This window comes from Nannospalax galili, unplaced genomic scaffold (assembly GCF_000622305.1).
Source record: "Nannospalax galili isolate Female #2095 unplaced genomic scaffold, S.galili_v1.0 scaffold543, whole genome shotgun sequence".
Classification (NCBI taxonomy): Eukaryota; Metazoa; Chordata; class Mammalia; order Rodentia; family Spalacidae; genus Nannospalax; species Nannospalax galili.
The window spans coordinates 137,439-149,495 of record NW_008352270.1 but is presented as its reverse complement, the minus strand read 5'-3'; the positions used below and the strand labels follow the sequence as shown (position 1 = coordinate 149,495).

Here is a 12,057-nt window from a genome sequence, read left to right as displayed (position 1 = left end):
CTCACAGAGATCTGCCTGCCTCTGCCTCCCAAGTGCTGGGATTAAAGGTGGCGCCACCATGCCTGGCCATTTTTATTTTGTAAAGAGATATTTATTTTTGAAATTATGTGCGTGCTTGTATGTGTAGGTTTGTGTGTGTGAGCTCAAGTATCTGCAGAGGCAGAAGAGGGTGTCAGATCCCCTAATGCCAGAGTTGCAGGCAGTTGTGAATTGCCCAAGGTGGGTGCTGAGAATGGAATTCAGGTCCTCCACAGGAGCAGATGTGCTATTACTCCCTGAGCCATCTCTCCGGCCTCCCCTCGTTTTTTGGTCCTACTATATAACTCAAGCTAGGCTATGATTTACTATATAACCCACGCTGGCCTCAAACTTGCCATCCTCCTGACTCCTGCCCCAGGGGTAGCACTGCCCACAGTGGGCTGGGCCCTCCCCACATCACTCAACAATCCAGAAAATACAACACAGACATGGACACAGATCAAACCAATGGAGGCAATTGCTCAGTGGAGGTTCCCTCTACCCAGGTGTGTCAGGTTGACAACTGAAGTGATCCAGCACACGGTAATGGCAGTAACTACAGCATCAGAGAGATGAACTTCCAACAAAGTCATGCTACTCTCAATGAAAAACTGTTGATGAAAATGAAGAAACAGGGCCAGGCGTGGCGGCGCATACCTTTAATCCCAGCACTCAGGAGGCAGAGGCAGGTGAATCTCTGTGAGTTCGAGGTCAGCCTTATCTCCATAGCAAATCCAGGCCAGCTGCAGCTACAGGAAGACCCTGTCTTAAAACAAACAAACAAAACAAACAAAAAACCAAAACAGAAACGGGCCAGGTATGGTGGCGCACACCTTTAGTTGTAGCACTTGGGAGGCAGAGGCAGGAGGATCTCTGGGAATTCAAGGCCTACTTGGTCCTACATGGCGAGTTCCAGGCCAGCTGGAACAAAGTGAGACCCTGTATAAAATAACAAAACAAAAACAAGGAAAGCAGAAATAAATGAAAATGAAGAAACAATGTGGTACAATCTCGTAATCCCAGCACTCAGGAAGCAGAGGCAGGAGGATCATAAGTTTGAAGTCAGTCTGGCTTATACATAAACCCTGTGTTAGAAAGAAAAAGAAAGAAAAGAAAGGAAGAAGCTGCTTAATAAAATCTACTAAAATTCAGTAGAAAAAGAAAGATGGTGATGTTTGAAGGACTATTCCACATACCTCCTCTGCCAGTTTAGCAAGCTGAGGGCTCCATTCTAGAGTACTAAACCCTAGACAAGTTACCTCTCTGTTCCAGATTCTAGGGGGAGTACTTTCTTCCCAGCAGGGTCAGGACCATGACATTTTTCATCTGCCTTTATCTCCCTGTTGCTAGGCTGCACCCTGGGTTGGTTGGGGCCCTCCCTCAGCTGCTTAGCTCCCACTCACTGAGTAGAGGCTCTGGTTTGACTATAACATGTGGAGAACCCTGGAGTCCTGGCCATCCTTGTGCCCTGGTCCTGAGACAGTACTTCTGCACCAGGAGAGGCCTCTGAGGCCTCAGGCTGCTGCCTCACTTCCACAGAGTGTGCAACCTCAAGCACAGGGGTCTCTGAGAGCAGTCTGCCATGGACCAGGTATCCAACCCAGAGCCCTGGCTTCGAGATTTTGGTGGCTGGGAGCAGGAGGAGGAACAGACCATGAACTCAAGGCCTAAAGAAGCTTCTTTGGGGGAAAGAGACCATTGAGCCCAAGCTTAATGGCACTCTCAAGAGTGGTGGAAGTTGTGCTATAAGGCACCTGGGGGTGGGGTGGGGGTTGGAGAGGTGGTTCAGTGGTTAAGAGCACTGACTGTTCTTGCAGAGGTTTGTTGCTCAGCACCCACATGGTGGCTAACAACCATCCATTAACTCCAGTTCCAGTGTATTCCTTGTCCTCTTCTGGCCTCCAAGGGTATTGCATGCTTTTGGTGCACTAAAATACTTAAAGAGGCCAGACACACACACACACACAAAATAAAAATAAATAAACCAAAAAAAAAAAATCTAAAGGCATCTGGAAAAAATCAAGATTAATAAAATGGTATATCCTGCAATTCTCAGGTAGATATGGGAAGAAGACAGCTGGGAAGTGCCCACCAGAAGGTCAGAGAAACATGAACCACTGCATTCAGAAACTGTCCCTTCAAAGGTCTGTAAATCAATTTACAACCCAGGATAGACAGTAGCCAACAAATAGTGATGTTTAACCACTGAGCCAGCTCATGGAGAGACAGAACTCCCTACAATGTTATTGGCTGTGCCAAAACTGTGTACTGACTGAGAAACACCAGGAGGAATTAGGGGAGAGAGGATAACTAATAAAATAATCCAGCCAGTTGTTAAACAAGCAAGCAAACACAGTAAACCTCAGAGAGAGGGACTCTGGGTGCCACAGTTACAACTGTATCTAAAGTGTCTGGTTTCCAGTAAAAAATTATGAGGCATGTGAATAGGTAAGAAGGCATGATGTATACACTGGGGAAAAGCCCCCAACAGAAACTGAAAACAGAGACAAGATGGATCAGAAGACAAGCGTTGTTATGAATATATGCATGCAACTAAAGGAAACCGCAGGGAGTGTAGAGGATTACTATGAACCACCACATACCAACACATTAGATAACTCAGAGGAGATGAACATATTCCTAGAAATACAGAAACTGACTCAGGAGCCACCACCTACCTAGACCAGTAAAAGGTGAAGCAATCGTAGTAGTGACCAGAGACACTGACCACAATGAAAACCAGGTCGTAATGGGCTGACTGCCAAACTCTACCAAATGTCACTCAACATCTCATATTCATAAGCTCTTCCCAAAAAATAGAGGAATGAACACCTCTCCCCCATAAGCCAGTTTTATTCTGGTGCTGAATCCAAAGATGCTGTAAGAAAACAAACCTACAAAATGCTGTCTCTTATGGCTAAGTATGTTAACATTCTCAACAAAAACCAAGTCCAGAAACATAGAAAATGAATTATACAGGGCCAAGCCATCTCTCTAGTCCTCAAAGCCATCTTGAAAAAAACAAACCACTTCCTGATTTCACAACTTATAGGATGGCAGTGTGGTACTGGTGGCACAAAGGCAGACATGCAAGTGGGTGCAGGAGAGTTCCCGAGAGTTGGAAGGAGCCAGTTTAACATGGTTGCTGCCATCTTGAATCTTAATAGCCATGACTGCTCTTGAGCCACCGTAGCTGGCTTTCCTTGCAGAGCTTACAAGCATAATGTGAATTTAAAAACAAACCAGGCTGGGGAGATGGTGCAGCGGTTAAGAACACTGGTTGTTCTTGCAGAAGACCCAGGTTCAAATCCCAGCACCCACATGGCTGCTAACAACTGTCTGTAACTCCAGCTCCAGGGGATCCGACAGCCTCTTCTGTCCTCCACAAGCATTGCACGACATGGGTGCACTTACTTACATGCAGGCATAATACTCATAAAATAAAAAATAATAATAAATAAAATATTTTTTAAAAACCCAAAAAACAAATAAACCATTACAATGGTGTATGAAACTTGGTGGCTGGACCTGGACACTATCAGTGCCGGGAATGTGCCTGGTACCTCCCCTATTAGTTTGAAAAGAGCCAAGTACATTGTTGCTTAGATGAAGTCCTTGTCTTGACCATACACTCCTCTTCTCTTACCAGAGTTGTGGGATCTATCTGGGACCATACTTCTGTTAATAAGACCTCAGTAAGGTTCACTCTGCAATCCTGAATCTATCTACCTCTTTCTTTTGTCATGGCAGCTAGTGGGCAGTTTTTACACACTGGTACTAGAATTCTTCTGGAAAAAATTGGCAAGCCAGCCAGAAGACTGAGGAACTGTGCGAGGAAACAGAGGCTTGGGTAGGGGACACCCCAGTCACACATTTGATTTTGTGTGGGAAGGGGTGCCCTGTCCGGTAGATGCTTGTGACCTTTCTCACAAGTACATGTATACTTGAAGTCACTGCTGGGTTTGGAGTAGCTGTTTGCTGAATGCTGCTTTTCCCACTGCTACAGTAGTAGGTGGCTGTTGCTGTGGGTGTTTGGATGCCACCAATGCCCAGATGACTGAGGAAAAAAAGAGCCAGAAAATCAAAAAACTTACTACTTAAAAGTGTGCAACTCTCTCTTGCTCACTCTTATAGCTTCTCACCTGGCTGAGGAAGTGAAATGCTGGGACCCCAAACAGGAACTTTGGGGCTTTGTGTAGCAAGAGGTAAAGAACTGGGAGCCTGGAGAGAGGGGTTAGCATTAAAAGCATTGTTTGCTCTTGCAGAGGACCCAGGTTTGGGTCCCAGCACCCACATGGTGGCTACTACCCATCCTTAGTTCCAGTTCCTGGTGATCCACTGCCATCTTCTGGCCTCCATGGGCATTGCATGACACGGGTGCACTTACATACATGCAGGCAATACACTCATACACATAAGATAAAAATAGAAAATAAAAAGAGGTAAAGAACTGGGAGAGGAAACAGGTGCATCCACCACCACATCATCACAGTGGGATGCCAACCTGAACCCCAGGAGTAGGGAAGTGGGCCCCACCCTCACCCTGAGTCTTGCGTTTCTGTACCTATCACACACACACACACACACACACACACAAACACACACACACACGAGTACAGAATGTGCCGATGGAGACAGAAACCTGACTGTTCAGAACAGCACTGCAGCAGAATTCCTAGACACAGCAGAAACTTATTTGTGTGTCCCTAACAGCCTCACCTGCCTGAATGGGGACACTGGGACAAAGGAGGGAATGGTACATCTGTAATGAGACCTGAGAAAGGAGTCATAGACACATTCATCTGGCCCTGAGGCAGAGTGCCAGTACTGCCTGCCAGACCCAAGGAAATTTTTCCCATGGGAATATCTTCGTGGGCATGAGAGGCCTGGACAAATGAGAGGGTCTGCCAGGGCAGCACCTCAGGGCAAGCATAAAGTTCCAGCTGCTCTGGGGGCAATGGGCATGGAAGTCATTTATGCCCAGGTGTTTCAAGGGTCTGAGAAATCCATTTTCATTTTATTATAAATTGTGTGTGTGCGCGTGCATGTGAACATGTGCATGTGGGCATATCTCCAACACCATGGTACATGTGGAGGTCAAAGGACAACTTTTGGGAGTCATCTCCTTCCATAGTGAGTTTCAGGGCTCGAACTCAGATCGTAAGGCTTGAGTGGCAAGTGCTTTTGCCATCATGCCAGTCCTGGGAAGCCTTTTTTTTTTTTTTTTTTGAGTAGAATGAAAAACAAACTTACAAGCTGTCTCTTGAGAATGGAGAGACCTTCCTCCTCAGCCCAGCTGTGGGAAAGGATGTTTATGATGTGGATGAGGCCACCGTCGGCCTGGGAGAAACTGAACATGGCTGGAACTGTTTCAACACGCACCTTGTAGTAAAGCCTGACAAAAGGGATAAGCAAAATGGTAGAGAAAAAGGGTGTGTGTGTGTATCACTTGTTCAGCCAATTAGAAAGCAGGGGTGCGAATGGGAGACCCTGTCTCAGAAAGACCAAAAAGAAGAAAGCAGGTGTGGTGTGAATTGCATCTTGCCTACAACTCCAGGGAAAAGATAAGCCACCCAAAACAGTCTAGCAGAAGAAAATTAAAGCCAAACCATACATAGTTCTTACCTTTCCCCCTGTTGACCCACAGATGGGGCATCATGTAGGCTATGGGGATGGGTTCCCACTTGAGAGGTAGCTCCAAGGCTGTCTCAGAATGAGGACTACAGAGGGTGACGTAGGCCTCCCTTATAACTGACTATTCACTGGTCATACGAGGACGAGACTACCACTCTGGTGGATATGGGTGCTGAAGGCACAGGAGCCCACGGCCACAGAAGATGCTTTCTGGATCCCTGAGCAGTGACTGGTGGGAACGAGGGCATGACTGTTCAAGCAAAACAAGTGTTGTTGTGCCCGGGGAACTGGAGAACACCTCCACTCCATGTTTTCTGTTTATCTCCCTGGTCTCTGAAAACACTCTGGGGATGGAAATTCTATACAACACCTCTAGGCTTTTGGCACCAGCTCTAGGAATGAGCTGAAACTGCATACGTCCCTTTAGAACTAGCAGTTTCTGGCAGTACAGTGACCCACGACAGGCAGAGCCACTCACCAACACTGCACTGGTTACAATGGGAAGACAAGCCTACCATAGAAGAAAGGGTGAACTGCAGGTTTCGCTGGTCCCAACAGTAAGTGCAGCCCTCTACTCTTAGTAAGTGGCATGAGCACAGCATCCTCTACAAGTTCTCAATTCCTGCATACAGTGTTAGGTGCAGCTCTTCTGATCCCCTTGACCAGAGTGGTAGGTAGAGTTGGCCTACATGTGCTAAAGTAGGATGAACATAGCCAAGGAGCAGTCAGGTGTGCATATACTTCCAGCCCCAGCCTTTGATTCAGAGCTGGATCTGTAGAGTTGTCCAGTTCACAAGGACTAGCAGGTTGACTATGTCAGTCTTTTGCTAAATAGCAAATGACATAAATATGCCTTAAGCTGTGTAGCCATAGCTCCAAGCCAAGCTTTTCCTAGTGAGAGCTAAGCACAGAGCTGAACATCCAGCAAACTAATGTGTAGGTAACTGCACTGCACTCACCGTGACCAGGGAACCCAGAACCCGTTTCAATCCAAGACTGGAACTAAATCTATGTAAGCAAACTAATGTGTAGGTAACTGCACTGCACTCACCGTGACCAGGGAACCCGTTTCAATCCAAGACTGGAACTAAATCTATGTGTCCTGCACTGCCATCTAACTCTTGGGCCACCAGACTGGCTGCAGGGGAACAGGTAATGATCTTACTATACAAACCATCTTGGTTGGCTTGACTGAAGACTTTGAAAATGTTAATTAATCTCTTAATATCTGAACAGCTGGTGTGCCCTGCCCTTAGGAGTCTAGGAGGCTCCCTGCCTCAGAGAAACCCTCAACCCCCAATGTGCCCCAGGTGCCCACTGCTAGGGTTGCTGCCAGACACAGAGAACTTCAGTATGTACACTACAGCATGCACAACCCAGAATGGGATGATGGTGGGAAGCAAGAGGCTTGTATCCCACCACGCCCTTCTCATATAGGTTGGCTATTTCTTGCCAGTGTAAACGTCCCCAGTTCTCAACTTGATCCCTTGATTCTGCTGTGGCAAAATCTGTGGGCACTGCAGCTGCTGGCTGCCAGTTCACCCCCAGCTTTAAAGTATTTTATTATTTTGTGTATGAGTGCATTGCCTGCATGTATGTAAGTGCACCATTGTTGTGCAATGCCTGCAGAGGTCAGAAGAGGGCTTCGGATCCCCTGGAACTAGAGTTACGGGCAGTTGTTAGCCGCTATGTGGGTGCCAGGAATCAAACCTGGGTCCTCTGCAAGAGCAGTCAGTGCTCCAAACTGCTGAGCCATCTTTCCAGCCACCCCCCCCCCAACTCCCAGTTTTAAGAAGCACTCATGGACTGCTATGGCCTACTCACACCAGGCCCCACTCAGCACTGAAACACAGGGCCGCCTTGCTGGATGGTGCACATGGACTTACCACATTCCTACTGTTTTCATCCACAGTGGAGGTCTTTTTGTAGTCGTCCACTGGGGCATAAGCTCACTTGCTAAAAACCTTAGGTTGGATTCCCCCCCTTCCCCCCACCCTGTCACTCACAAAAAGAAACTCCCTTTTGTAGGAGACATGCTAAGTATTAGTTTGGTTCTTAGGGTTCCTGGTGGGAAAACTGATCAGCTCTTCTCGTGCATGAGACTCTCTTGCAGGCTCAAGGTACAGTGCAGAAAGTGCATGAGATTCTAAATCAGTTAAGGAATGTAGGAATTCAACTTAGCACAATTATAGTCATTTGGAGGTATAGCCAATGTAATGCCCTGGTTAGAGTTCCCTCATTTCCCAGCATGCTATCAGAGTGGTGTGTGCCTTACACAGGACTGAGACTGCCGCTATCAGGAGTGTGCCTCATAGCTTTGCTTTTAGAAATAAGCTGCCTGAGATCCTGATTACTACTTTGTTTCCTATCTCTAAGCCCAATCACCAGGCTCCACTGGCCTTACTACCCTGCATATTGCAATCTCAGATCTGTCTGCCATGGGTGTCATAGCACCTTGAGATTTCATATACTAACTAGAACAGGAGTTCAGAAATAAGTATAGACATATCCAGCTGATTTTTCTATAAGGCTATAGGAAACAAAGTAGCCATTTTCCAAAGTCGTCCAGAGTATATTCTCTCAATGAAAACCACAAATATAGTAACTAATATTGAGTAGCTATCAGAAGCTGGACTGCATAAGGTCCTAGGCTCCATCCAGAGTCCACACACACACACACACACACACACACACACACACACACACACGCACACACACACAGAGAGACTGGGCATTGTGCTCACTGACTGACTCATAGTATTTCCTCTATTTCCTGTAGAGTAACTATGGGTATCAGTGTTCTTACCTATCTCAGATAAGGAAACCAAGGCTCAGGACATCTCTTTCCCACTCCTTTTGTGCATTTGTGTGCACACGGGTGTGGCAGAGGACATTGTTTTACCTTCCACCAAGACACCTATGGATCCCAGGCTACCTGGCCTTTGAACTTCCAGAGACTCCTGTGTCCACCTCCCATGTGTCACACACAAAGACACACACACAGAGTGGAGCAGCACTGGGATCCCAGAGTTGAGCTCAAGGTCTCACACTTGTTCTACAAGCACTCTACTTATGGAGCCATTTCCTCAGCCCGTTACACACTGATTCTTTAAATGAAAAGGGAAAAGTTGGTTCTCGAATTCTACAATGAAGATAAAGACTAGATACAGCACATAGATCATCCACGCACTGTGAATGATATAAATTGTTTTCTTCCAATCAGGTTTTAAGCAAGGAGTAAGGAGTAATCTTGGTATGTGGGAGGTTACGGCAGAAGGGTCTCGAATTTCAGGCCAGTCTGCAGGACAGAGTGAGACCCTGTCTCATTATTTTCTACTATTAATTCTTTGGCCTGGAAACATGCCAAGGGGGCTTTGAACAGTAATTATCTACTTAACATATAACTTAAGCTAAGTAGGTAAATAGCTTCATGGCTGCTGAAATACTTTCCACGCCCAGATAAATGTAAAGCACAGGGCAGAAATGGTGGGCTATCCTGAGGACAGAAGAGAAAAAGAATCAGCTGGAAAGTGCAAAGGTCAGGAAATTGCAGCTCACTCAGGAGTGGTTATGTATGTGCTGTGCTGCTTGGCAGCACAAATTTTGCTGGCCTCTTCGTCATGGTCTTCTCAAGTATTTATCTGGATCTACAAGAATGAACTTGAGTTTCCTCTTGGTATGTTACTTTATTGTTATGGTAAAAAGTCTTACTTGATAAAACATTATTTAGTAAATTGGTTTAATAAGACTGTAAGTTGCTTGATAACAATCTCCTTAGTTGTTGTTAGTACCTCATAAGTATTTGATCTATAGTTAAAAGCTTGTTGAACAGATTAGCTATTAGATTTTAACTGATGCATTGATAGTTGTTCTAAGGTCTTAAGCTGTAAATTATGTATTATCTTAAAGCAGCAATTTTTCTATGAACAGCCATTTATATGTAAATTCATTAAAATACATAGAGAGAATACAGGGGCACAGTGGTGAATTTCTATAATCCCAGCACTCAGGGGAGTTGATGAGCAAGGGGCCAGCCTGTGCTACACAGGACAACTCTTAACTTAAGCAAACCAAACCTGGAGTTAATTTAGAATTGGTAATTTGTCACCTACTTTCTTGTTTTTTTGAGACAAAGTTGTATTATGTGGCCCAGGCTGGTCTCTAACTTTTGATCCTCTTGTCTCAGCATTCTGAGTGTTGGAATTACTTACATATGTCACACTGGCAACTGTTAAGACTTACTTTTATAGAGGGAGGAACTCCCCTCCCACAAGCAGGCCTTAAATAATGCACAACATAGCTCAGGATGGCTTTAAACTTCTAGTCTTCCTGCCCCTGCCTCCTAAGTGCTGGATCCAGGCATGTGTCCTCACACTGAGTATTAAAAGTGCTGGGCCCCAACCCAGGGCTTCATGTATGCGGGGCAAGTATTCTACTAACTGAGTTACATCTCCAGCCCCCCAAATACATTTATTAAAAATAGGTACCAGGGGGCTGGAGAGACGGCTCAGTGGTTAAGAGCACTGACTGCTCTTGCAGAGGACCTGGGTTTGATTCCCAGCGCCCACATGGTGGCTACGAACCATCCTTAACTCCAGTTCCAGGGGAATTGGAAGCCTGCCTCTGACCTCCACGGCATTGCACTGACACAGGTGCACTCACATACATGTAGTCAATACACTCATCTAAAAAAAAAAAGGTATCAGATGTTTATAAGCAACAACAAATTGCAGTGGTTTAAATAATTATTACCTTGACAGTGTACTTCTTGTCAGTCATTTTTATTGTGCTACTTGTACCAAGGAATGAAAGTGTTTACTAAATTATGCTTAGATCTTTGTTATTCATTTAAATAAGTTTAATATTCCATAAATGACAAGCAGCTTAAATACAAATTTGGTAACTATCATTAAAAAATTAATAAAATCAAAGTCCGTTAAAGTTTCAACAAGGCAATGAAACATTTACTGACCTGGCTGAAAGGCCGCACTCGCACCGCCACTCGCACACGGTCGGTGCCCAGCACAGGCGCGTTCACTCGCTCATTATCCATAATGCTATTTGGTAGAAAAATAACACACAGAACACACGCTATGCTTCACACTAAAAACACTGAAAGCTTAGCTGACACAGGCAGTCTGTTTCTAGGTATCAACGTTCCATTCATTACATACTATCAATTACCTGTCATAAATTATTTCACAACACTTAAATTATTAATGAATTTCACGGCCTCCATCAAGTACCATTGCTTAACTGCACAGTCACACAGCACGTCGCATGTTTCATTCTTCCCAGGCTCCAGCATCTGTGCCTGAGGTCCTGTGATAATCTGCTCGTCTAAAAACCTGAATAGTAAGAGATTTCCATGATTCAGTAGCAAGCTCCTTCACAGCATGAATATTCCTTGGCTGAACTACTCATGAATATTCGGTTACACACATGGTGCACTGGCAATCTCTAAAACAGACTTTACATTTCTTTTTCAAATCCTTTCACGAGGTTGCTAAGAAGCAGTGAACCGGTCAATCTAACCTGGATAATCAGTCTCTGAATTGAGAGACAAGATAGTCTTTGAGTTACTGAACAAGAAATGCCAGCATTATAGTTAACCAGTGCATTACTTGAAGAATTATTGTTTTGAGGTAGATTTCACAAAATTTGTAAAACTACAAAAAGGCAGCAAAAAAATCACATGCCCATAATTCAAATTCAATGTAAGTATCAGGCAAAGCCCAAATAAAAATACATATAATGATTAGAAATCTTAGTAACAGAAACAAAGTGCATAAATTATAAAATAGCAACTTTAAAAAACAATTTAATTTCCTTCATTTTAAGACTGGTCTACTATCTTAACACTAGAGGAAAATGGAGAAATGCTTACTTGTATATAAAATCAGGTAAAACAGAAATCCCCTCTCAAAAATCTAACAGACACGAAGTGAATACTTTACAGTCGTTTATTTAACATCCCAATAATAAGTCATATTTACATATTATATAAACGTACGAAGTCTTATAAAATGCCTGGGCTAGAACCATACTCCATATGGAGTTACTATACTTATTTATGTCTGTTTACAAAATTTTACAATTATATAAATTATTTCCTTCCAAATTAGGTGACTTTTAATAATCCACACAAATACCGATGACTTTACAAACATGTACATTAAAATTTTGGGGGTAAAAACTACAGCATTTTTCTGCGTAAAATTTGCTTTGGAAAGGAAGACAGCTTCTTTTTGCCCCTTGCAAGAGTTTTTCCTGCTACTTCTGTAGTCTTTCTTGGTCTCCTGATCTTTACTTCATCAACTGGGCTTGCCAAGGGAGAAATGAGCTTAATTTCTACTGGTGGAGGTGACCAACTTTCTTTTCCTGTGTTTCTGAAAGAAAGGTAAT

At 44.3% G+C, this 12,057-nt stretch overlaps 2 protein-coding genes across 2 annotated transcripts in view; both read right to left on the bottom strand.

Annotated features, from left to right (window-relative positions):
• LOC103746899 (kinesin-like protein KIF28P) overlaps nt 1-10,705 on the bottom strand; it is a 65,808-nt gene extending 55,103 nt beyond the window's left edge. The window contains 1 exon segment of the mRNA XM_008849183.1: nt 10,625-10,705. Within this exon segment, the coding sequence (XP_008847405.1) occupies nt 10,625-10,705 (81 nt within the window).
• Nucleotides 10,706-10,798: 93 nt separating this feature from the next.
• The window catches only part of Ahctf1 (AT-hook containing transcription factor 1), a 73,898-nt gene continuing 72,639 nt past the window's right edge, over nt 10,799-12,057 (bottom strand). Inside the window, exon 36 of the mRNA XM_008849146.3 lies at nt 10,799-12,041. Within this exon, the coding sequence (XP_008847368.1) occupies nt 11,849-12,041 (193 nt within the window). The 3' untranslated portion in view covers nt 10,799-11,848. The remainder of the gene's footprint in view (nt 12,042-12,057) is intronic.